This window comes from Periplaneta americana, chromosome 1, assembly GCF_040183065.1.
Source record: "Periplaneta americana isolate PAMFEO1 chromosome 1, P.americana_PAMFEO1_priV1, whole genome shotgun sequence".
In the NCBI taxonomy this organism is placed as follows: domain Eukaryota; kingdom Metazoa; phylum Arthropoda; class Insecta; order Blattodea; family Blattidae; genus Periplaneta; species Periplaneta americana.
Genome location: NC_091117.1, coordinates 127,024,287 through 127,052,142, shown reverse-complemented (window position 1 = coordinate 127,052,142; position 27,856 = coordinate 127,024,287). Strand labels below are relative to the sequence as shown.

Below are 27,856 nucleotides of genomic sequence, written 5' to 3'. Positions count from 1 at the left end.
ATTTCAGGCCACAGGAACAAATTTTATTTCAAGACAAGTCTATGCCTATTGGAGAACGGCGAGGCCTCATATATGAATATAAGTATATACAAGTCTATACATATCACAAAGTTTTCAAGCACGTAGAGAAAGATATGCTTCATTCAAAAACTAATAATGCTATATAAAATCACAAAATTTGAGTTTAATTAACCAAAGTGACTGCCTTAGCCAATCAGCCTCCACTGCTGAATACATACGAGGAATACACAGCTATACTATTACACTTCTGAAGAAATATTTTTACATTCTCTAGTCTTATGAATTATGAACAATTAGAAGTGGGACCATTATAAATGTTCCCAATTCGTACATCATGAATGGGAAATATTACACCTCATCTCATTACATCTCACCAAGAAATTGTAATCTTGTAAAATTTTGACTTGTTCCACATCTTAAAGCTTCATTGCTAATGTAAGATCTATGGAATACAATGAATGAAATTAAAAAAAAAACTGCTCCGTCTTACGTAATAAAGTATGGCTAGTTCTCTGCTACAAGCAAAAATAACTTCTGCATCGCGGTAACATTTTACATCATGATATAACATCCCCACATCGACATTATGACGTGCAACATCTGGTTGAGTTTCGGAACTGGTAGGTCTTGGCACACACTCCTCATTCTCATGGTATTGCTCCTTATTACTGTCGTATGTTTATCAATGTTAAAAATTCAATTTGTGGTCATATTTTGGAACAGAAAAAGCTACTAACTCTTCTGTTATTGCTTTACTTCGTAATCTGAACAAGTGAAATTACAGGGTTGCAATTGATATCTTCAATTGTAATGTGAGTGTCAGTTAATCCCATGGCGAATCATCGGCCTCATTTCGTGAAATACCATCTCGCTATCACCAATTTCATCGCCGCTAAATAACCTAGCTTTGATACAGAGTTGCTAACTAACCAGCTAAAAATATGTTGCCACCTATATAGATAGCAGAAGAGTGTGAACCATAATAGTGACTATATTGAGCAGGGGATGCATGTAGTCCCTAAAGAGACTTTCCTGACTGAGTCTTATCTGATGTCTGTTCGCTTTTGTAATGTGAATTTATACACAAGACTTTTAAAATTATGAAATCTAGGCTTAAATAAATTCGTATTGCATTTTCATGAACAAATGAATTACCTCGGGGGTTGGACGTGAAGAGGGAGAGGTGTCTCTCTAATTCCTCGTCCAGCGCCGTCACGTTGGTAGCATTGAATCGCAAGTCGCTGAGCAGCTGCCAATCGCAGCTCTGATCGGGTAGCTCAAAGAAGCGGAGCAGCGTGACGCCTTCAGCATCTTCACAAGTGTACAGGTCAGGCATGTATGTCAGATTCTTCAGCACAAATTCCGAGGACACCATGGCGGTGTCGTGTCCATGGAGACAGGCCCCTGTCGATCACATGCTTGCTGAAGATACTGAATCAGTGCTTAAAGTGGACTGGTATGAGCCAGGTACGCATACGAAATGTGGAAAACAAGTCGGTATGACATACCGTTAATAACACTATTTAATTTATATGACGTCATTACATTTTCGGCCAATGAAGTGTAGTGAAATTTTGAAATTCAACCAATCACAGTCACACATCGCGATAATTTCTGCAGCTCAATTTTTCGCTTGTTAGTTCTTTTCTTTAGTCAGTGTCGCCAACTGTTTCCACGTAAATCGATGAGCATACTAAATAAAGTTCGAAATCCTGCTTCCACATCTACATCTTCATCTTCTAATTCCATGTCCATTGTATCTAAAGAAAATGACACTCCTTCATAACAATTGTTCATTTAATTAATGTATTAATCAGGTTATTTTTATTATACTATAAAATGTTTAAATTAAATAATGATTTCAGCAGATAATGAAAACGTATTTCTATTATAATAACAAGAGAAAAGCGCAGTACATGTAATTAACATTTTTAAACCTGTATTTCTCTTTTCTCAATTGCCATTACTGAATAACATTCAATTTCTTTATTGCAGTAATCGTTATTCATCTATTTCGACTTCACAATGTCTGAATAGGTTAAGTATTCATAAATATACAATTATTAACATTTTGTGAGCGAATTTTAGGAATATATTATTTACATGTTTATTTTATTCTCGAAATAGTCCTAATAAATGTCACTCGATTTCAGAGATTTCCCAAATAAATCCACTCGCTTCGCTCGTGGATTTATCGGCAGATCTCAGACCTCTTGTGACATTACTATAGATAAAATTGTAATTTAATATACCTTTATACAAGATTATCATCCATCCCAAACAGTTATTTTATTTAGTTTAATATAGGGTCTAATTATATCTTATGAATATAATGAAAGCTCCTTCACATGGATATAGTTTTAATGAAATTATTATAAATATTAAATTTTTCATATAAAGAGTGAACAACTTCTAATAATTCTGGAAGGCCATGATTCATACTTGTTACCCCGTAATTTATTTTAATAAACCTCGAACTATAGAGTTTCGGATACGTTAACTGTGTCATACCCTTTAACTAAATATAGTAAGATATGAGTAACTGTCTATTAGTGTAATTTTTAAGTTAAGTTGCATGCTAAGAGGTTATTTGTAGTTTTATAATTGAAGTTTCAAATAGGCGCTATGTTATATTCTATTTCATTTTGAAGTTAATTTTTCTAAAAAAATAATTAATTATTGATTCTCTTGATATTGTCACCATCCTCCCTGAATTTAGGCCTTCCTACTAATATTGGTTGTATACCGTCATCTCCTTTGAAGCCACTTTAAATACTCTACTGAATGTACTTACCTTATTTTTTTTTCTAAATATACTAGTAAAAACTTCGGGCGCGAGGCTTATTCGAATTGATGTTGATAACATTGCCCAATTTTCCTCCCGCGCAACTTCTAAGGTGACAGCGCATGCTATCATTTTCCCGCGTCGTTATTTCAATTATTAACATTGTTAAATAGCGTTTGGATTAGCAGTAGGCCTACATGTATAAGAATCAAGTTCAATTGTGATAAGTGTATACCTCGTGCGTCTTACATTTTCAATTCTGAATGAGTAAGTTACCACTGAAGGTAGAAAGGTGGCGCAGAATGAATAAGTTAATAGTGATAGAAAATATTTATTATAACAAATCATGTAGTATCACACAAAATAAAGGATAGTAAATTTACTGACGTGTGCTATTAATGCTGCATAATATAGTGTAAACGGCCAATTAAGCAAGACAATTGATACGTGTGCAGTGCATGAACATAGGATGAGTTTGAAATTTGTCCTGTTCCAGGATAAAATTTATTGTTAACTGAACTGTATTTGTGTTTAATTGTCCTTAATTTTTCGATTTGTCGTGAATATATATTTTGTTGAAGATTGATTTCTCCCTTTCAGGGATGGGATGCGGGCTTATTCCAGAAAATGCGGTATGTGATAAATTGATAATTGATAATGTATCAATCTGTTGGCTATCTGTAATCACTCATGCTGTAAACTCTTTCGTGCATTTTTTAATAATTCTCTGATTTCATTATTTCTTTTCTTCTCGCTATTTATTTCCAGCAAAATGTCCAAGAATTTTACTTTATTTGCTTTTACCTTGGTTTTATCTATTTCATTATCCATCTCTTGTAATAGAGGGCTATTTCTTTGAGCTCTTTGCTGCTGACTCAATGTTAGACCAGTCAAGATTTACCACAAATGTATGAATAATTCAAATAATCATGTCATGTATGCAAGATTCCTATCATAAAAAGTAGGACAATAGTACAGATCAAAAGCATGAAGATAACCTAGATATCATGAAAGACATTGGATCGTCAATTTATACTGGACGCGGAAAGGTCATTTTGTGTCTCATTTTGGTGCCCTTTATAATAAAGACATTTGGTTAGTGTAGGAATTTGGTAACTTCTTTTAATAAACCTCGAACTATAGAGGTTGTTCGGTCAGATAACCACGGTATTTCTATCAGAAAAGGACGGAGTTTGATTTCTATTATATTCTATGAAATGTATCATGGAAGAAGAAGCTATGTGCAAATCTTATTCACATGCTTCAGTGACCCGTAGTCCTATCTACACTTCTAAGTCGACCATTAATTTATTATCGTTGTATCTTCTTCATAAGGAAACATTAGATAAAGACCATTTTCGGAAAGAATTTCTTAAGTCATTTTCGAAAATTTCGGAATATCGTGTTAAACAAAGCTGTGGACTGAGTTTAGTTCAGCCCTACTGTAAATACGAGGGAAGATAATCTGATATTCTTAGTAGCAATTGTCGCTTTGATATTTTCAGACGTTTATACTACAATTGTGCTACACTTGTTTTCAATCATTAAAACTATGGAACGGGAAGCGATGTATTGTCTCCATGAGTCGAAATTCTGTTTCCACATGTACTGTAATAGCATGAGATGTAGGTTATTTAAAGTACAATTATTAAGAAAGATTACAGTAGCGACGGTGATAATTTAACGACACTCAAACTGATCGCTGGTACACGAAAGAGCATTCAACTATGTATATCTGTCAAGATAATTTCTCTTAACATTAATACCGAGAACATATTATTGCCAACTTATTGTCAGCAGACGACATTTTACACGTAATGAATTGGTCACTCCTCACTCTTTGTATAAACATTGTACAGGGACATCATTTTATTTTTACTAACATTTCTAATATTAACCTGGCTATACCTTTGGACTAACAGTTGAGAACCGGAAACACCGTTTGCTACCCCCTTCCACGACTGGAATTCAAATATACTGGAGTAAAATACAAACAAATCACTTTACTAGATGTAGGAGGGAAGAAAAGTAGTTTAATCCATTTACGTAAACTAGGAAATATCGTAATTTTGAGTTTGATAATTTTCGTTAGGTTTTTGTTTAATCAAAATACAGTACTCTATTAACAATAAGTGTTTTTACTCACGGACTGAGCTATTCATTCGGACGTATTCATTATGCAGTGTCTATTATACTGTCTACAGCACATTAGCATACAATACTTGTAGAGAATGAAGTTAAATTGAAAAATAATCATAATATGGATATTTAAACACAGTTTTTAAAATAGTGGCCGTTCATTTCGATACAGGCTTCAATTATTTTTTTTGCATATTATCGCACTATAGATTATTGTACCTAATTCCAATTACCAGTTTCGTCCTTCGTAGGTCCATGAGCTGTGACAATGAATATTACTGTCGTATACTTAAAAAAAAAAATGCCTGCCACGGGAATCAAACCTGCGTCCGTTTGCACGATAGCGGCGCGCCCCAAGCACCTGAGCCATTCAATGAAGACGAAAACAGTAACCAGCTGCGTGGCTGTTGTTCAACTGCACAGTTGGTTTCGGGTCCAAGGAATATGCACCGACGCTCTGGAGTGAACAAGGCTCTGAAATCAACTACAAGGGTCGGTCCGGTTTTTTTTTTTTTTTTGCCACTACTATACATATTTGTGTGTTCAATAAATTGTTGGTAACTAAACAATTAATAGGTCTTTTTTAAGTGTATAATTTGTATTACTTGTTCTGATAACTACTTATCAGTTGCCTTCACTTGAGATTCTTAATCGGTTATTTAATGCATATGTAGGCTAATCAGTAATAGCGGAACACTCTTTGAAGAATATAAGAACCACCGGCGTACCTCAGTCGACTGAGGCACTTGCCTGCCTATCCAGAGTTGCGCTCGGATGCGAGTTCGATTCCCGGTTGGGGTGATTACCTGGTTGGGTTTTTTCCGAGGTTTCCCCAACTGTAAGGCGAATATCAGGTAATCTATAGCGAATCCTCGGTCTCATCTCACCATCACCAATTCCATCGACGCTAAACATCCGAGTAGTTGATACAAAGTCATTAAAGAAGCAATTAAAAAAAAAAAAAAAGAAGCTAAGTCAAAGAATTCTGCGTGACGACATTCATCCTACAGTTGGGCGAAACATTGAGATAAATCTAGCAAAATAATCAGCCCAAGTGGGATTCGATTTCATGCCCAAGTGCTGCCTCGGAGTGCGAGTTCCAATCGTTGCCCCTTACTTAATATGTTGTTATTTTCCATAATACACATTCACCTTCTTAACCGATTCTACGATGATTTTCGAGGAGCGCATTTACGTTCTGGTTACACATACACTAAGCCAAGACGAAATGAGATACCTCAGTAGCTCACGGGTAGCGAACTGAACCCGTAACCACTCGTTACTCCTAGATAACTCCGGTAGCTTTACTCAATATGCTTGTGTTTATTCCAGAGGATGAACTCGGGCGTGAATTTGAATCCCACTTTGGCTGATCACCAGATTGAGATTTTTCCAAAGCTTTTCTAAACTCTAAAGCGAATATCAGGTAATCCCATGGCGAATCCTTAGATCATTTCGCCAATACTACTCATATCTCACTATCACCCATTCTACCGACGCTAAATAACCGTTCAGTTAATAAACGTCATTAAATAGGCTAACCGATGAAAAGGACGAAATTACATTTCACTACTCACCGTATGGGTACCTACTGATTATTGCTTTGTTAGGAATTAGTGTAATAAAATAATTTAATACTGTAATTCTATATACATTGTTTATTTTTCAAGTATTCTTGAGAATTTCAAGGGACGGTGAGAATCACAGAATTTCGATGTTGAATAACGTCTTCAGTTGAAATCATCACTAAATAAAATTACTACCATTACCATGAATAGTGGTTACGAACTGGAAGAGACTAGCTTCAATTCCTGGTAGTGGTGAGATTTTTCTCTTTGCCAAAATTTCTAGAACGACCCGGGGGTCCACTGAGCTTTCTGTTAAATTGAGTACCGGATCTTTCGTGAGGATAAAGACTGTTGGAGCGATGTGCCGATCACACTATTTCATTGTATTGCCGAGGTCATGAACGCATAGTCTAATGTTCACGTCCTCATGCTCCTTAATACCTTGCAAAGAGGATAGCTCTATGTAAGCGCCGGAGAAATGGTTATGAGCTCGGGAAACCACGCAGAGCGCGGCTGGCCGGCCGGCCGGCCGGCCGCTCTTTTCTGGGACGTATGATAATAATACCTCTGTACAAACTGTTGCCAAATTTACGTAGTCATCAAACAAGGAGAGATTATATTAAATTATATTATATTATATTTTATTATATTGCATTATATTATATTATATTATATTATATTATATTATATTGTATTATATTATATTATATTATATTATATTATATTATATTATATTATATTATATTATATTATATTATATTATATTATATTATATTATATTATATAGTGTCTCCAGGAAAGAGTCATTTTTTTACAAATATAAAATTTAAAATAAAATGAAATGCGTATTTCATTGTGTAAACATAAAATTTTGCATGCGAAATGTTTTACATCGAAATTATGTACAAACAAATAGGCCTGCAAGTAATTGTTAATGAAGTCAGTTTTTTGCAGTCGTGATTCAAAATGTAATAAAGCAAACTGTATTTAGGGTCTACATGTAAGTTTTGGCTGAAATAATATTACTTGTTCTGTACACGATGGATAGGTGCAAAAGTTTTGCTATAGATTTCTTACCTTTCGGTAGCAGCTGTATAATCCGAAACACTTCCGAGCGTTCTATGTCTTCTTTCACTTCAAAAAAGTGTCGGGCCGGAGGAAAGGAAGCCGGATCATTGAAGCCTTTCCGATATTCTTTTTCCTTTATTTTCATCAGGATGGCATTGACTTCCTCTTCTTCAGCTGTGAGTACGATGTCCGCACCCAGGAACATGCTCCTTTCCTCGCGGAGGAAGGACTCCCTGTTTTCCCAGTAACTGGAGTCGCTGTGAGCGGAGAACATGCACGACGACATGAGAAATAGCAAAGCCTCACAAATCATGTTCGATTTTTCACTCGTTACTGGAAACTGTAATAAGGAACAGAGTGTTATATGTTTAGACACGTGGAAATGACATCATTACACCCACGTGATTCGTCATTGTGACAACTGTATTTTCCACTCGGCTGAACATGTCCCTGAGTTCAACACAGAATGTAAAACAGCGTAAAATACTTACTTTTCGATAATCTATTCCATACCATACAATTGAGATCCCGAAAAATCATGGGAAATCCGAATTATATATTTTAAAAATGTATGAAGAAAGAACTATGCAAAAAATACTTGATAGCAGAGGGAATAGCTCCATTTAGAGAAGAAGAGATGGATCTGTAATTACGTAATGCCTTAGTACATTTACCTGGAATCATGAAACAATGAACAAATTATTTTGTTGTTTTGCAATTTGTAAAACAAGAACTTCAAATACAGGGTGATTCATAAATACCTGTAAAAACTTTGTGGGTGTAATGCAGAGTTAAAACTAAAACTAAGATGTTCTATACAACTTTTCCCGTAAATTCTTACGTTCAGAGTTATGATGCAAAATGTCCTTGCTTGCTAGGTATAAAAAACATGGACCAGTAAAGCCTTCGGATGTGTAATGCTCGCCTACATAGCGACTGAGTTAGATGTTTGTTATTCGTACACCCCTATTACGTACAGTTGATTTCGACCTGATAAGACTTCGTTTTCTGTACGTAGGTATGTACTGATCTTAGAATTTTACAGAACCCATTCAACACATTTCGAACTGTTTCATAGCTATTTTGATGTCACTGCTGTATTTATGCTACGTTCAGAATTTGAGTGCCATAAACGAGCGCCTTCAGACGACCCCAAAGGTAGAAGTCTGGTGATCTGGCTGGCCAAGCAACTGGTGTTGCACGAGCTATCTTACCTACACAACTGAAGCCTCTGAACTAACGACAAAATGAATGTGTATCTACGGGACGTGGTGACTGTAGGAACTGCAATAGTGCCATACAACTATACATACATACGTACAGTAAACAAAGTCCTATCAGGTCGGAATCAACTCTAGTGGGGTGTACGAATAACAAACATCTACCGCAGTCGCTATGTATGCGAACGTGACACAGCCGAAGGATTTACTGGCGCATGTTTTTTATGCCTGGCAAGATATGGCACTATGCATCATAACTCTGAAAGTAAGGATTTTTGGAAAAAGTTGTACAGAACATTTTAGTTTTATTTTTACCTCTACATTACACCCATAACGTTTTTGCAGGTATTTATGAATCACCCTGTATTTATTTAATGTAAATTTGTGCTATCGTAGAAAAGAATTGTATGATACACATTCGTTAAGTTATCTTTCTGGTACGAGTGTAAAGTTTGTGAAACGAGGCTTCACAAATTTACGCTTGTGCCAAAAAGAGAACCTTTACGAACTCGTCTAATGAATTCACAAAACTTATTGTTTAGGTTGTTAAGGTCAGTGAAATGAAGACCAGATAAGAGACCAGTCATTGATAAAACTATAGTCTCGTCGCTCTAATTTCCGGCAGCCAATCACGTTGCAGGTCGGCTATATTTAAACGTGTGCGTCTTGTGATTCGCTGATGAAGATGTAAAGGATTTCCTAAGGCTGGATAAATACTTAATATATAATCGCCCGCCATTTTGGCTCTTTCGTTGGCGTTCGCAAAAAGCATACGAGGACGTTATTTGCCGCTCAATTATTTGCTGAATTACAGTGCGTTTTGATTTATTATCATAGAAGATACGACATGATAATGTTTAACGGTGTGGCAAATAGATCCCTCGTCTGATAGCTCGGCAACGAAAGAACAAAAATGGCGAACGATATTACCTACCTACACTTTATAGAGCCTTGACTTCCTAAGACGTAAGCAAAGAGGAGGAGTCACGCCGGGAATAACAGCGTCGCGACTATAATTTATGTACCGTATACGAATTATAGTAATTTTACTACAAAATTAATAATATTTAATTTTTAAAAAGTAACATAGTATAGTCAGTTATACAAAATGAGCTGTATTGACTCTTTTTGATAATATAATAAAGAATTTATTGTTTTTTAATTTCAGTCAACAACTTAGGCCTATCAATTAAGTTGTTGAACTGAAATTAAAAACAATTCTTTATTATATATACTTTCAACTTATCTGAAATATTAACCACAATATGACTTTTAAATTCTTTTCGATAAGTTGATTTCTCATACGCAATCATATTATATATTAAGTGTTGTGGACAGTACGAAAAAATTTGTTCTGGTTATATAAATTATTATTTACATTGCCATCATTCCAAAAAAAAAAAAAAAATGCCTTGGAACTAAAGTTTAATGTAATTAAAATTATGTTATTTACAACCTAACTCAATCTTAGGTCTCAGATATTACAAATGAGAGTAAAGAACTATTTTTTTTTTTTTGCGAAAACTTCTCTTTTTTGCAAACGAAGTCATATATTTACCCTTAGGAATAGTATCTTGCCGTGAGAATTTAATGTAGGCTACAGGAAACATATCAGAACAATTCGGCGCCGCTTGTCTTTGAAGATTAACCGTCGCTAGTTCAAAGGGCTTTAGAGGACTTTTCGTTACGCCCAGAAGAATGTCCACAAAAAAGAATATAATTCCAAATGTTCCCTTTTGATGTTATTTTATTAGGCTTCTGTTTATTGAACAACTAAATTACTTTGAATCTCATTACAAACACTGACAAAATTTAATAATAATAATAATAATAATAATAATAATAATAATAATAATAATAATAATAATTGAAGAGTCCACTGCAAGAATGATGGGTCATTTGGAATACATTTTGCAGGAGAAGCAATTGAAAGTTTGAAATGCTTAGCGCTCAAAGCTTAACTGTGATTTTCCGATCATTACTGGACAATGACTATCAGTGTTAATGCCCTATAACTCTGTATGTACATTCTATATGTCTTAAACTATGCATTGACAGTCTTGATTCATTTTCGACAAGAAAGTGACATTCATCATTCTTGCAGTGAACTCTTCAATTGTAATAAACTATTTCGTCTCATAAGTAATATCGGTTTTTTAAGTTTGGTGTTTTGTAAGATTTAATGATTTTCTTCGGTTGGGCAGTGCAACTTACAGGACGAATGTAAAATACGCCTTCTAATCAGCATGTTATACACCACAAATGCCAATAAATAGGAACAAATTTATTTTCAAAATTTAAAAAAAATGGCGGGTGATGGAAAATTTCTGACTTCATTTTTGGAATCAGCAGGTGGCAATACATGAGAAACACCCGAAATTATTTATTTAAGAAAATCACTGTTGACCAGTGTTATTATTGCGTATTGTGAGCATGTGACAGTCGTCAATTATTACAAAGAATATAAAAGGGAGATAACTAGCGGTATCATCGGTATCTTACTCATAACCAGCGATGTCATCGGCATCTTACTCATAACCATCTATGTCATCGGTAATTTACATTAACCAGCGGTATCATCAGTATCTTACTCATAACCAGCGGTATCTCGGCATCTTACTCATAACCGGCGATTTCATCGATATCTTACATATAACCAGCGGTATCATTGGCATCTTACTCATAACCAGCGATGTCATTGGTATCTTACTCATAACCAGCGGTATTATCGACATCTTACTCATAACCAATGGTATCATCGGTATGTTACTCATAACCAGCGATTTCATTGGTATCTTACATATAACCAGCGGTATCATCGATATCTTTCTCATAATCAGCGGTATCATCTGCATCTTGTTCATAACCAGCGACGTTATCGATATCTTACTTATAACCAGTGGTATTATCGGCATCTTACTCATAACCGGGTAATCTTTTGACGAATCCTCGGACCTCACCTCATCTCACTACATCTCGCCAAAATATTGTAAAAAAATTGTAAAAAAAATTGTAGAAAATTACAAAATTGTAAAACTGTAAAAATTAAAAAAATATTGTAAAAATTTTAAAAACCTGTGAGACTTATAACTGTAATATTGTAAAATTTTGACTTGTTCCACATCTTAAAGCTTCATTGCTCATGTAAGATCTATGGAATATAATAAATGAAAAAAAAATCAATGGTATCATCGGTATCTTATTCATAACCAGTGGTATCATCGGAATCTTACTCATAACCAGCGATGTCATTGGTATCTTACTCGTAACCAGTGGTATCATCGGAATCTTACTCATAAGCTGCTATGTCATCGGTATCTTACTCATAACCAGTGGTATCATCAGAATCTTATTCATAACCAGCGATGTCATCGGTATCTTACTTATAACCAGCAGTGTCATCGGTATCTTATTCATAACTTTGGGTGGGCGTCTGTCTCTCAATGAGGGATGACGTCACTACAACCGTCTTACACGTTCACAACATAGCCTTGTTCTATCAATATATCATCAAACTTCTCTCTACTTTGCTCTGCTTCCTTCATAATACACACAACCAGTTCCTGGAATTCCTTGTCACAGGAAATCAGGAGTAGCCGGAGTCTAAAATCTTTTAAGTACACTCTACTTAGAAATGTAATTATTGAACAGAACTAGACTCTTGCGGAAGTTTCTAAATAATTTACTTTACATTACCAAGTTATTACTTTTTCCTCCTCTCTTTCCCTTTTTTTCCCCTTTTTTATTATCTTTATATTTTACTTAATCGTTTGTATCTGTATGCTATATAGTACGTTTTTGCTATTCAACTTTTTTAGATTTTGTAACCCACATGTATTCTCTCATTAGTATATTAACTGTATATTATATCTCAAGTGAATTAATCGTCGAGTTTATCTTAAGCAATGTATGTCTTATAAATTGTGTAGGCCTATATTCCCCTTATATTATGTAACTGATTTTGATTGTAATTGTAATTTTTTACTTTTTTATATTCTCCTTATACTATGAAACTGATCTTACTGAATCAGCGATGTCATCGTTAAATTACTCATCATCAACTCTGACATCGGTAGCTTGCTCATAAACATCGGTGTCATCGGTACCTTACTGATCATCAGCGGTGTTATCGTTATTTTAATCATAACCAGCGGTGTCATTATTACCTTACTCATTATCATCTGTGCCATCGGTAGCTTAATCATAACCAGTGGTGTCATCGGTATCTTACTCAAAACTAAAGATAGGAATTTATCCACAGAGACTACAAGGTTAAGTATGCATGAGTATTCGTTGTTGAAAGAAATAGTTGCAAAGCAGGGTGCATGGGTACCTGTTAGGGAACTCTGCCGTGGTAGGCCTATAAGCTGGGTGAGGTTGTAGCTTTATGTTTTTAACCAATCAACGAATTGCAGTGCAATGTAAACAAACCAATTGGCGGAGCACAACGTTGAACCCTACGCACGAGAAACTTATCCCCATTCAATTGCTGCGATACAAAACACATTTCAGTTGTAACCTGGCCAGACCTCAGGCTTCACGTTATTCATGACGTAACAACAGTATAAGCACAATTAACCCAATATCCTCATGTTGTGATATAAATTCCTACCTTTACTCATAACTAGAGCTATGCGTTTGGTTACTTTGAATACAAGTTAGGTGTACATCGATCACACTAACTTCGTACGTAGAGCAAAATGCAGGTCAACAACAGTTCACGCACCAGTGAACCAAGCTGCCTTCTTGTATGCACCGGTACTGTGTGTCTACATCTGTTTATTCGAGTACCTATGTGTAGAAGTCGGTGAATGGAATGGAATGAAATGGAATATAGGGAGGGGACACTATGGCCCAGCACTGCAACCTGTTACGATCTGTTGCGCTAACCCTCAAGCTAAGCGCAACCCCAAACCCACACCGGCTGCCTACACTAAGGTTTGCTGCGTACCCAGGTTTCGAGCAGGCAGCCACCTCGTCCCCAGGCCAGCCCCCTCCGTGCGTCGCTAGCCAGAGATCGAGGAATGCTATGGAATGATGACAAAATGGAGAAATGGTGGCGGAATTATGTAGATGCCTAATATGGGGTAAAACGGGAGAACGCCGAGAAAAACCCAACTTTGATCTTGTCCGCCACAAGTGTCACTATGGATTTTTCAGATCTGACCGGAACTCCAAAAACCCGGGCCGCCTGCGTGACAGCTGGAAGTCTGACCACTCAGCAACCGCAGAGGTTATAAGTCGGTGAACAACAGGAATAGATGTACCACTTGAATTTAATAACAACAATAATAAATTATACATTTAAAGGCAGATTATAAAATGTAATAAAAGATAATTTTTTCTAGGTATAGACGAAAATTAAAGAAAATAACAATAATCAAGAGTCAACTCCTTAATTTTCAGGAGCAACCACATTTCGTCCAAACATGCAATGAGGAAATCATTCGAGCTAAGATAAACACATTTTACTCCAATATATTGTTATTGTTGTATAGTCAACTATCCGAAGACAAGTGTGAACCTTATAAGTGATAACAACAAGGCACCACTTATGAGGCAACTAGGCCAGGAGATAATAGGGTAGGGTGGCCAGTTCCTTTCCCCTCCACTGCATACATCGCCGATTAGCTATATATTACACTAATCAAACGTCAGATGCATACAAGTAATAATGTTCTTCCTCTGACACATATCATCAAGTGAGATGTATTGCCTGATAGTAGATATACTGTACATATCAGCCAGAACCTCAATCATAGGCAATTAAATATATTAAACAATATTAAATATCTATGCAATGCAAACACGCTCTCAGGGACGCTCTGAAGCAAATTAGGACAATACCTTGAGATGCGTAACAAATGTAACGACGTTAATTTAAAAAGCACAATTTCTTCCTACAACCGCTTTTGTTAACATTATTAATTTATTAGTCGTAATGACATAAAAGAAATCGAAGCCTTAAAAAAGTTTGAACTCAATAAACAATTCAGGCTTCACATACAATTGCTACCTTGCGCCCGAAATATTTTGTCTGCCTTTGATTTTTATAAGTAAAACGCATCTGGATACCGTACGTTAGATCCAATTACCTATAGTTTGGAATTAACAAATGGAAAAAAAAATAAATTTCGGAACAAGTTTAAAATAAAACCCATTATGAGCGCGTGCTCCACGAATCTCTACACACTAAATCAATGATTACACATTTTAAGTATTTAAAATGAAAATTTGTTCATTCTTTCTGATAAAATACATTCTCTTCTTTCCTAATGACGTGCTTGCTACCAAATTCTTCCATTGTAGCACTCATTTCCAACTTTGATTTTCTTTCGTAATCAATTCGTCCAATATTCTGGTAATGAGACATAATCATATACTTTGACTTTTCGGGATTTACTTTCAAAACTATCGCTTTACTTGCTTCAAGTAAAATTCCCGTGTTTTCCCTAATCGTTTGTGAATTTTCTCCTAACATATTCACGTCATCCGCATAGACAAGAAGCTAATGTAACCCGTTCAATTAGTTCAATGTTTAGTGTGTAAAAATCAAAATATACTATCATTGATGTGTTTTAATTTTTGTAAAGCTATTGCCTGATTTTCAGTAAGAGTACGAAGTTTGATTTCCATTTACCTCAAAACTTTCTTTATGGCTTAAACTCCTTTACCCAAACACCATCGTTATATTTCATATTTATTTTAAGAGTGATTAATTAATAACCCGGCACACTCGCAATCACATTTTCATTGCTACAAATATGCATTATAATGAAACAAGTTGATTAAAATTAACTAAGTTCCTTGCAAAGTAATCTATCTAAAATTAGAAGCAATTACTTATTTTCAGTTACCTACCTATGAGCCCGTCTTCGTCTTGAAGTTGTAACTAGACGTAAAATGTATTCACTGCGATGTAATGTAAATAGTAGTACGTCTGCAGCTTAAAATTGGCGAAGAAAATTGTTGGAAGCAAAAACGTTATACAGGTTTAGAAAGTTTACTCGAAATATTTTACAGCATTGCAACCTCGCCGTGCACACTGATAACAACTACTCATTCTCTCGATAGAAGAGATAGTAATACATCTACTCCTTTATATTTGTGATGATATTGTGATTGTGTCTGTATCGGCCATTGATAACAGAAGTTACACAATAGACTGACTTTGCGGGTAAAGCTCTCCTTTTGGGAACTGGCATTACTGATAACATAACGCCACCGTATCAGTAGGTTATTACAGTATTTATAAATGACAAGTTATATTTATTGGCTAAGAAATCGGTGTCATGGAAATGGCATATGTTTAGAATGAATTGAAAGAGGGAAATTGGAGTAAAAACTTTAAAACGTGCGCGAAAACGCGTCCTGCAAGGGAGTTCGGGACTGAGAAGAACTGAATTATGTGAACTCCAAGTCTATTAGCGACTTATCTCACTTCGGGTTTCGCTGCTCCACTGAAAGAGCTCTAGAAAATTTTGAAGGGGAAAAAAGTCGAAAATGGACATAACCTATTAGCTACCACATACGGAGGCAGAGAGGGAGGCGTATAATGAGCTGACTGCAAGATCGGAAGAAGAATGCTGGAAGGTGTAAATGTGCACAATCAGAGATACTTTGTCCTTTCGCAATGCAAGTGGAGCCGAGTAAACTCACTCGTGTAACACGTGAGATGTTCGAAGGTTAAGGCAAGACCGCAGGATGAAGCGCCGGGAGTTTTAAGTCCGCACATTGAAAGGTAGTGTCGTTTCATAGTGCGAGTAGAGTCGAGTAACCTAGCTCGTTTAACGGGGTAATATAATATGTAATATATGAAAGCTGAGCTAGGACATCTTTGTCAAAAAATCATATTTGAAAAATACTGGAAACTTTATAGGGAGTGAGGAGTAGGTCCGTGGCCCATTCTACAGCTATTTAATAATACCCAGTTACTTCCCTCCCACATTGTAGAACAAAGAGTTTTTATGTATGATGTGTATGTAAAACCAAACTTGTGCAGATCAAAGGTAAGGCAATTCGTAAGAAAATATCCTGGAAATCTTGTTCCCAATAGAAAAATTTTCGTTAAGTTTTTAAAAAATTATGATAAACAGGTTGTCTTAACGAAAAAAAAAAAAAAAAAGCTAGCACCAGATGCAGAGTTCTTGTGCAAGAAAAATTAGGTGAAATAGGTGAACAACTAGAACATACCCCATTAAAAATCTCTCTGTCGACGTGCTCAGTAAATAGACGTTTGAAAATCTTCAGCATCAAACTGCTCAAATTAAATCCTATAAAATTACGATATTTCATGAATTGCTACCGCGCGATCAAGCGAATAGAATCCGATTTTGTAGGGATTAACTGGATGCTGGAGAGTGTTACGGATAGAAAAGTGTATTCAAAATTAATCATAATTTCAGATGAAGCATGGTTCGAATTACGCGGCCATGTTACTTCATAAAGTAGCCAGTACTGGAGAGCAGAAAACACCCGGCTTGTGTCTGAATTCATTACGTAATGAAAAGATTAGTATGAAATGTGGTTTGCACACAGAATATCGAACAGAAATATTAAGATTTTTTTTTCGAAAAAAACTAATAGATATTAAATGCCAGCAATAATTTATTTCAGCAGGATTCTGCTAATACTCATCATGCTTACGAATCATTAGATCTTATTTCAGAAATTTTTGAGACTGGGTTGTGGCCATCTCGTAGCCCCGATCTCATTCCGTGTAATTCTTGAGACGGAACTTAAAAGACAGCGTTTCTAAGAATAAACCTCACACAAGAGAGGAAATGAAATGAAATAAAATATCAGTTGATACTGTAATTCGCTTAATAATTTCTGAGGAATTTATGCTTTTTAACAGAAAATTTAAACGCAAATGCCGAGAGTGAGTCGTTTGCTCGGGGACAACAATTTAAACAATTCTTGTAAGACAAGTTATAGTCATTATTATCAGTTTTAAATATCTGTTTATGTTTTCAGTAACAAAAGGGTTACATTGTACGCTAAGATTAACGCCGACGTTTGCTCCTTTTTTCCGTTTGCGAAATGAGGTATGACGTAGGCACGGAACTAAGTCAAACGCTACTAACTGCTCTATGTAGTTTGAAGAGCAACGTTAAACAAAATCGAATCAATAGAATTTAATTCTAACTAAAACAGATGTTGTAGAAGATGGCATGCATAGTAAATTATTTCGAAATAACTTACTGTACTCTACTTCTGTGTGGCCAGGATGGCGCTAGAATGTCGGTTTTCCATGTGAAGAAACCCGGATTGAAATTTCAAAATGCAATTTTTCGTGGTCATATGTTAAATATTGGAGCAATTTTTCGCAAAGGTCGTTTTCATAGTCATAACCTGCCATTTTTCTGTGAATTTTGTTCATCATATTGATTATCACTCTGATATAACGTACGACGACAATCGAAGACGAGCAATAGCATCTACATTTTCTGCTTGTATCTCCTAAAGAAGGGTTTTTTGATGTCGTTTGTTTAAGAATCAGTAATAATAAATATACATATAACTACGCATAAAAATTAAGTAGAATACCAAAATATTTATTTAAAATTCTGACTTAAAAATTTAAGGATCTGGAATAGTTTAATGGTTGAGTTTGGACTTTTCCCATTGCTAATTTTCAAAAATTGTAACACAACGTTTCGAAGAGTGGATCTCTCTTCGTCGTCAGGTGAAAACCTACTGTGGGGATCGTTACAAACAGCTAGCCTGTCTGAATGATCAGTCAGACAGGGTAGCTGTTTGGAACGATCCCCACAGTAGGTTTTGACTTGACGAAGAGAGATCCACTCTTCGAAACGTTGTGCTACAATTTTTGAAAATTAGCAATGGAAAAAATCCACACTCAACCATTAAACAATTCACCGTTGCTCTCCCCCTTCATTCAGATCATCTGGAATAGTGTCGAAAATGATGGATTGAACTGTGAAGTGAAGTCAATGAAGTGCAGAAGGAGAAAGCAAGCATATGAAGAAAAATACCGACGCAAAGACTAAAAGGAAGAACACGAAAAAGAAAAAAAGGACACGAAGAGGAAGAGAAAGGACACAAAGTGGAAGAATAAGAACACAGAGACTGAGAGGAAGAACACGAAAAGGAAGAAAAAGAACACGAGGAGAAGAGCAATATTAAGGCCAGGAGGAGGAAGAATAAGAACACGAATCGGAAGAGTAGCCTAAGGACAGGAGAGGTGAGAGGAAGGATAGGAGGAGTGAGAGGAAGAACAGGGAGAGAGAGGAGAAACACGAGGAATGAGAGGAAGGACTCGTGGACTGAGAAGGACGAGTGAGAGTAAGGACAAGAGAATGAAGGGGAAGAATAAGAACACGGAGAGGAAGGACACGAAAAGAAAAAGAAGGGCACGAAGGGGAAGAGTAAAGACACGAGGAATGAGAGGAAGGACGCGGGGAGGGAAGAGAAGGATACGAGGAAAGAGGGAAACTACAAGAGGAGGGAGATGAAGGACACGAGGAAAGAAAGAAAGGACATGAGAGCGGAGAGGGACTAGAGGATGGAGAGGAAGGACACGAAGAGGGATAGGAAGACATGAAGAGGGGAGAGGGACTAGGGAATGGAGAGGAAGGAAACGACGAGGGAGAGGAAGGAAACGAAGAGGGAAGGAAGGACACGAAGAGAGGATGAAAGACACGAAGAGGGGAGGAAGGACACGAAATGGAAGAGGAAGGACACTAAGATCGGAGGAGGGACTTGAGGATGGAGAGAAAGGACATGAAGCGGGAAAGAAGGACACGAAGCGGGAAAGAAGGACACGAAGCGGGAAGGAAGTAAACGAAGACGGGGAGAAAGGATACGAAAAGGGAGAGGAAGGAAAATAAAAGCGCAGGAGGGACCTGAGAATGGAGAGGAAGGACACGAAGTGGGTAGGTAAGAACACGAAGAGGGGAGGAAGAACATGAAGTGGAGATGAAGGATACGAAGCGAGGAAGAAGGATATGAAGCGGTGAGGAAGGAAACGAAGTTGGGGAGGAAGGAGACGAAGTGGAGAGGAATGACACAATGCTGGAGAGAAAGGTGGGGGAGGAAGGGGAGGGAGTACAGGAAAGGGGGGAAAGACACTAAGTGGGGAGGATGGGCACGATTGAGAGTAAGTATAATAAGAATTGTAAGGAAAGAACAGGAGATGGAAGAGAAAAATAAGAGATGAAAAATGGACAGCGGAAGGAAAAGAAAGAACAAGGGGAAGGATGAAAATAGAAGAGGTACGAAAGAGAAGGGTAAAGCTAAATATGTGCAATTCATAATGGTAGTGCAGGGCCCAGTGGTTCCCAACCTTTTGAGTGTCATGGACCCCTTAAAGTTCCTACTTCATGTTGGCGGATCTCCAAAAATGTTTGCATAATTTTGGCCCATAAATATATTCTAAGCATTACATATTTTCATAATGTAATTGTAGTGAATTAAGTATCCTTAATGAATTGGTAACTATATTAAATTTCAGTTTCAAATTTTCAGCCTTAAGGTTGTTATTGGGATGGTTGATATTGCCTTGTAGCTGGCAGTTTTTACCAAAGTCTGGTTCAATTGTAGATACTCTTAAGTTGTAAGTTAAGCTAAACATTATATTTACATCTATATCAATAATTATTCATGGAGACCAATAGAAAATGTACGGTAAGTTACACTGGACACAAGTAGCTATGTTGATGCAAATGACGTTTAGGTGTTGTGTTATAGATCGGAAAACATGGGTGAATGCAGATAATATTGCAACAAGGTCATTGTCGGAAACACGATAATAAGTAACAATTTCTCTTCTTCCTTGACGGACGAACTATTTTTTGTCACACAGAAGGGTTTTCACTCAATTGTTTTTTCGATTGCACGAAGGAAAACATTCCCTTAATTAATGTTAATAAATCAAGATGTTCTTCATACTCACAACGATATCGGACAAGAGTTCATCACCATTTGTTGCTAGGAACTTACTTAGAGTGGGAAATTAATCGATTGATAACACAGCTAGACCACAAGTGTAATTTCTTTATCATTGCTTCAATCTTATCCTGAACGATGAACACCTAAAGCTGGACTCTGAAAATTGAATTCAAAGAATTTAAAAATCTAAAGTAACAGCACAGTTTAGTATATACAGTCACGAAGGTCAATACGTAGTAAATATGCATCCATAGATAGTTGCTAACCACTAGGATCGCTAATATCGCCTCATTACAGATAATGCGAAATAGTACCAGCACAGTCTATTGTTTCTAGCACCCTCACAACTCAAGCTTCGTGACTGTATATACTAGACTGTGATAACAGATAGATAGGCCTAGGCTAGACTTGAACTTGTAAGCTAAGAGAAGTCCCTCAGGTAATCTCATTTCTGATAAACTCTATATCTCACAAGTCTGACGCAAGCAAACAAATATTCCTTCAAGCTGAGAAAAATCAGAGAACACGATGAAGTTAAGTTTAATTGAAACGCCATTTGAAAAATATATCTCGTTCCTGCGGACTAATTTCGAATTACTCGCAGTCCCTTGGGGATCCGCGGGCCACAGGTTGGGAACCAGGGCACAATGCTATCGTATAAACGAAATATCTCATAGGCCTACATTACGAAATAATTTGAGACGACATCTGCACCAATCATTGCTCAAGAAAAGTATAGGTCTATTTGATCCATTGCCGAACAATTTGAATGTTTTATATGAAAAATTGCTACCGGCTGACATGAGTTTTCCGTGCAGTTCACAAACCTGATAATTAGTTGTGAAGTTGACAAAGGGACGCCGTTCGAGATCCAGACACGTGCAGCGCGTTCATGCCAGTCGCTGAGGACCCCCACCGAGAATCTCGTTATATTCTACTGTTGAATAGCAGACATATAAATAATATAACGTGTGATTAATACGAACAATACTGAATAGTGATGAAGGCAGAAATCAAAACAACTCATTGTCACTGTGCAAAATATTCCTCTCAGCGACAAACTATTTTCAATAATGACTGTTTGGCTGCTAATTCCTAGCTGTTTGGAGTTCATTTTAAATTTCAAAGACGATAAATCAAATTGTTGCCCTGTAAGGAATTGCAATAGAGTAGATATTTATTCATAGTTTCACAAAGTCGGCTGAATTTATTAATCTGCGAGGTTTTCCTCTGGTTCTTTTTCCAAGGTTCAGTTACGAGAAACTAACTGAATCGCTAAGCGATTCTTCATGTAACATCTTCATACCGTGATCTTTACTAAGCCTAATCCATAGAACGGTTTATTTTCTCTTCGTGATACACTTAATCGAGGATTCGAGTAGAAAAAATCGTCTTGGAACATTTTATGAACCACGAACTTTTTTTTCCTTGATTCTTCAACAATGCGATATCAGTCATCAGATGTGAAAATCGATGCAAGCCTTGCAATTGTTTCAATATTACGAACGAATGATTTGAGACCATGAACTTGTGGTAGGCCTATATTTTTTTAATTTGGTTTTGGGATCATCAATAATGGTTTTATAAATCAATGCCAGCTTCTATTTTGCTCTGTGCATGCAACGCTATAGGCAATAATATGCTTCACCTCTTTGCAATGGTATTGAATGTGTTTCATAAAGCAGGACCCAATTTCTTGAGAACCCTTTAACGCAATGTTTCATCCCACGCATACATGTATTCTTTCCGGATGCACGGTAATGAATACCACCGAAATTATAGGCATACATGTTACGTTTATAATAAGTTAGACATTGACAACTTAGAGGTTGTGAATTATACCACTACACCTGGACTGGCGCGGCGGTTCTAGTTAGTGTAAGAAGATCTAAGCGCTTTCTGCTGGGTAATATTTGAAACAAAATTATGTCACTTCATTAATAGCTAACAACCTTATAGAAGAGAACCTAGCTGGAACTCAAAATTAATAAATTTTTGTTATCCCACTCTGCCTCTCAGGGCTTTTAAGGAACACGGAGGTTCATTGCCGCCCTCACATAAGCCCGCCATCGGTCCCTATCCTGTGCAAGATTAATCCAGTTTCTATCATCATATCCCACCTCCCTCAAATCCATTTTAATATAATCTTCCCATCTACGTCTCGGCCTCACCAAAAGTCTTTTCCCCTCCGGGCTCCCAACTAACACTCTATATACATTTCTGGATTCGCCTATACGTACTATATGCCCTGCCTATCTCAAACGTCTGGATTTAATGTTCCTATTTATGTCAGGTGAAGAATAGAATGCGCGTAGTTCTGCGTTGTGTAACTTTCTCCATTCCCCTGTAACTTCATCCCTCTTAGCTCCAAATATTTTTCTAAGAACCTTATTCTCAAATACCCTTAATCTCTGTTTCTCTCTTAAAGTGAGAGTCCAAGTTTCACAACCATACAGAACAACTGGTAATATAACTATTTCATGAATTGTAACTTTCTTTTTTTTTTTTTTTTTTTTTTTTTTTTTTTTTTTTTTTTTTTTTTTTTTTGCAGCAGACTAGACGACAAAAGCTTCTCAACCGAATAATAACAGGCATTTCCCATATTTATTCTGCGTTTAATTTCCTCCCAAGTGTCATTTATATTTGTTACTGTTGCTTCAAGCTATATGAATTTTATTTTTCCACCTCTTTGAAGGCTAAATTCCAATACAGTATTTATATTTTCATTTCGTACAATATTCTGGTCACGAGACATAATCGTGTACTTTGTCTTTTCTGGATTTACTTTCAAACCTGTCGCTTTACTTTATTCAAGTAACATTTCCGTGTTTTCTCTAATCGTTTGTGGATTTTCTCCTAACATATTCATGTCATCCACATAGACAAGCAGCTGATGTAACCTGTTCAATTCCAAACCCTCTCTGTTATCCTGGACTTTCTGAATGGCATATTCTAGAGCGAAGTTAGAAAGTAAAGGTGATAGTGCATCTCATTGCTTCAGCCCGCAGTGAATTGGAAAAGCATCCGACAGAAACGCTCAATTAATTCCTACGAAAATAAACTGGGAGTGTTCTGGAATCGTGCAGTATTGTGCAGATATTTTCGTTTATTTCATCTTATGGAAGAAACAAATTAAACTATCTTTCGAGTTGATTTTTCGTCGCTATTTCTTGTCTTTTGTTTAAAGTAAAGACCTATTAACTTTATACTAAAATGATTAGCCATTGCTTTATTTGCATTACTTCTGAATAATTTGACTCAGAAGTACTGAATATGAACAAAATCCGTCTAATATCTGGGTGAAATTGCTGTATACCTGTGGAAAGAGGGACAGGCAGCCAGGCAAACAAAATCTGTGATGCTGGAAAACATATTTTCTCGAAAATCTTAAAATCAAAGTTTTGTGCAACATCACAAAACTTTCTCCGAGAAGAATGTAAAAAGAAATGGATAAGGTTATTACAAACTTGCTTGGTAGCTCACCTTCTCAATGAATCACGCACGAGTTAGTGAAGAAGTGTTTTCGTAGCAATCTCCCCAGTACAGGCATTTGGTATGAAATTGTTGTTGCTTAAACTTTTCAAGTTATGTATAAATTAGTTTCATAGTTCTTTTGCACGAGTTTAAGCTAGACTGAAATATGAGCTTGTTTAGAATAACAAAACTCTGAAGTTACTAAGAAGTTAACGATATGCGGCTTAGTTTATGTTATGGAAGAGTGTACACACACTAAAATACAGTTTATGTTGTAAGTCGTGCCATTTAAGTTTGAAGTCTAGAGGACACAAACTCTTATGATTATAAACAAGTTTGTATGAAGGATAACTACTGCATATTAAGACATCCAAATGTACATCTGCTCATTAAATTCTATTGTTGACATGATTGAGAACACCATCTTCGTAAATTAGACTTAATATCTACTTGCAGGCTATAGTGGACTGAAAGTTCGAGATACTTTAAGAGGAACAATAATACATTCATAACGGATTAAAGCTGTTGACATATACAGCAGTGAGAGAAAATAAATACTTAAAAATGTATGTTGTGTGTGTGTGTGTGTGTGTGTGTGTGTGTGTGTGTGTGTGTGTGTGTGTGTGTGTGTGTGTGTGTGTGTGTGTGTTGGATAACGCTGCGTGAAAGTAACGATACCCTATTTGATTCCAATTCAACTTATGATATTGATGCACTTTTCTAATTAGTTATTTTACCACGCTCTATCAACTGCTATAGTTATTTAGTGCCTGAATTAGACGAAGGTGATAATGCCAGCGAAATGAATCCAGGGTTCAGCGCCGAAAGATTGAGGGAAATCTCCAGAATAAACCTTACCAAGTAACTTGTCCCAACCAGAAATTTTAATGTCATATTTTCAGATAAGTTATGATCTACTAATAAAGATTTATTTGACAATTTTTTCCGTCTAAAAACTTATCATTTAGAATAATGGGTTATAAGCATTTCAATATGGATTAACGTTTTAGATCAATAACTGCTCATCTTCAGGTCAACGTAAATTACATGGGTATACTTACTTACAAATGGCTTGTAGAGAATCGGAGGTTCATTGCCGCCCTCATATAAGCCCGCCATCGGTCCCTATCCTGAGCAAGTTTAATCCAATTCCTACCATCATATCCCACCTCCCACAAATCCATTTTAATTGGTATTGTTAAATTTAATTTGTGTTCGGTGATAAGCATAAGTATAAAATGTAGTATACCTATTTATACTGTATTGTTATATTACAAAACAGTACTATTTTAGTTATTTACTAACATATTTATTATGTAGGCTTATAATTTATTGTGTCAATTTCTCGCGGGATTTTTGAGACAAACACAAATAAAAAGGTATGAAGATTCACCTAGTTAATACTGCCTCCATGATTTTAAACACGTGAGAGCATTCACATGCTTCGAATTAAGTGCCGCTCTACGTTTACTAACAATGTTTCCTCCATCACTGAACACGAAAGAACTTTTTTCTGTCAAGAACTTCTCCACGATCGTTCAATTTAAATCCAAACATTTCACCCAGTTTACTCTCAAATTATCATATTACATAATAGAGTTTTCACTTTTCACAGAGCACAGAAATCTGATTTTTTTTCTTTATAAAACTAGACACACAAGCTTCATTTAGAAACTCAGTAAAGAAAATGAAGCGGTGAGATGAATAACCATTCAAGCCCACTGCTAGTCATTAATTGTTTTGCAAATTTGAAATTAAATTTTGGATATTTCCAAAACTGTTAAGACTTTAAAGGTTGGTATACTACTTTGTCTTGATCGTTAAAACAACCAGAAATATTACGTGCAAAAAATAATAATTAGGTGAGAAATAAAAAAAAAAGTTTTTTTGCACTTTTCTCGAAACTTGTGTAAATGGTTATTGATCTCACCGCTTCAAATGTAGTGGTCAAAACAGCAGACTGGCTCCTATTGTAATCAGATTGCAAAATTTTAGAAAAAGAAGAAGATGCATACACTCTCACTTGCATACAGTGTAGCCAGGGCTAAGGGGTGAGTGGTGAATTCCTATTTCATATGCTAGGAAGACGAATTGACAACAAGGTGAAAGTTTTATTGGAAAACTATAAAACTTAATAAAGGTTTCGCATTGTCTTTCAATTAATAATTCCAACTTGTGCGACGTCTACAGTATGTAATATATTTATTGTAAAAATAATATTTGTTTGACTTAAAATAAATAATATTTGAGGAGAATTAATATTTGAGGAGAAAAATTCGCTCCGGCGCCGGGGATCGAACCCAGGTCCTTGGTTCTACGTACCAAGCGCTCTGATCATTGAGTTACGCCGAATTCAATCCACAGCACCGGAACGATCTTTCCTCCTTCATTGTTTCCCTCTGTGACCTGACTCCAAGTTAGGCATATATGTTGACGTATATATCCAATGTCAACTGCCATTATACTAGGAGCGCACTCAGCTGAGTGACTTGTTTAGCCGGGATTCCGCAGTTACGTGCACAGTGATCTGTACAAATATACTTATGCACTGCAGCTATGAGAATATTATAGATTTTTTTATCCTACAGAATAATATCTGTAATATTGACAATTAATATTTGAGGAGAAAAATTCGCTCCGGCGCCGGGGATCGAACCCGGGTCCTTGGTCCTCAAATATTAATTGTCATTATTACAGCTATTATTCTGTAGGATAAAAAAATCTATAATATTAAAGTAAATACTTTATTCTTATTGAGTCTTATAAAAGAATAATTTGTTGTATGACTACTGTAAAATATATCATACCTACTGTTTACAATGTACACACACAGAGACGCAAGATGTAAACACATAGTACAGTACCGGGGAGACTGATTCGCTGCTGCTTGCTCTGTTTTGATTTACAGGGCTCTCCGTACACAGCGAGGTTAGAAATGCTCGACTTATACCTAACTTGTATTCAAAGTGACTGAAGACAGGGCTGTACTTATTACGTATAATTATGTTTAAATTAAGTCACAACACATTTTTGGCATTATAATGTTGCAGCTGGGTAATATTTTAATGATTATACACTGCTACCTCGGACGATCCTTGTGAATGGGTATCTGAAATAATAATATAACGGGTATGAAACTTTGGGAATTTTGAGTTTAAATTTTGCTATTATATAATTAAGTTGTAATTCAATGTGCTTACTATGGCCGATGAGATTTTTGTTCGTTGTATTGTTACTCGTCTACAGCCTATTTCAAGGTGATCAGTTTTTGCATCGCATTTTGACAGGTGACGACGAAGCCTGGTGCCATAATTTTGAGCTACTACACTCTTGATGGTCTAGGATGAAATGGAGACTCTACGGTTTCCCTAGCCCTAAAGAGCTCAAGTTGCAAGAAAATGCATGGAAAGTGATGGGCCTATTATATATATATATATATATATATATATATATATATATATATATATATATATTTTCAATTATCGAGCTCAATTGGTAGTGGAATTTTTAGAACCTGGACAAAATGATCAATGTCCAACTGTTTACAGACACTCTCTGGCATCTTAAACAAAATATCAGGAATAAATTCTCATGCCTTTTGACAAGAAGAGTGATTTTGCTCCATGACAATGTTCGAGCTCACATTTTCTGATCAGCAAGGGACGATT

The 27,856-nt window shown here is 36.1% G+C and overlaps 1 protein-coding gene and 1 long non-coding RNA gene across 5 annotated transcripts in view; one reads left to right on the top strand and one right to left on the bottom strand.

The window, feature by feature from the left end:
* LOC138700555 (adenosine deaminase 2-like) overlaps positions 1-15,864 on the bottom strand; it is a 47,762-nt gene extending 31,898 nt beyond the window's left edge. Inside the window, exons 1-3 of one of the 3 annotated variants that reach the window (XM_069827142.1) lie at positions 15,663-15,864; positions 7,591-7,921; positions 1,177-1,425 (exon numbers count right to left, since the gene is read on the bottom strand). In XM_069827142.1, the coding sequence (XP_069683243.1) occupies positions 1,177-1,425; positions 7,591-7,894 (553 nt within the window). In that variant the 5' untranslated portion in view covers positions 7,895-7,921; positions 15,663-15,864. The remainder of the gene's footprint in view (positions 1-1,176; positions 1,426-7,590; positions 7,922-15,662) is intronic. The other 2 variants (XM_069827147.1, XM_069827153.1) reach the window with 2 other exon arrangements.
* LOC138700628 (uncharacterized) overlaps positions 1-27,856 on the top strand; it is a 901,578-nt gene that overhangs the window by 707,408 nt on the left and 166,314 nt on the right. The window contains exon 5 of one of the 2 annotated variants that reach the window (XR_011332401.1): positions 3,407-3,438. The exons of the other annotated variant lie outside the window; for it this stretch is intronic. This is a non-coding gene — a long non-coding RNA (uncharacterized lncRNA). The remainder of the gene's footprint in view (positions 1-3,406; positions 3,439-27,856) is intronic. 2 annotated transcript variants of the gene reach the window in all.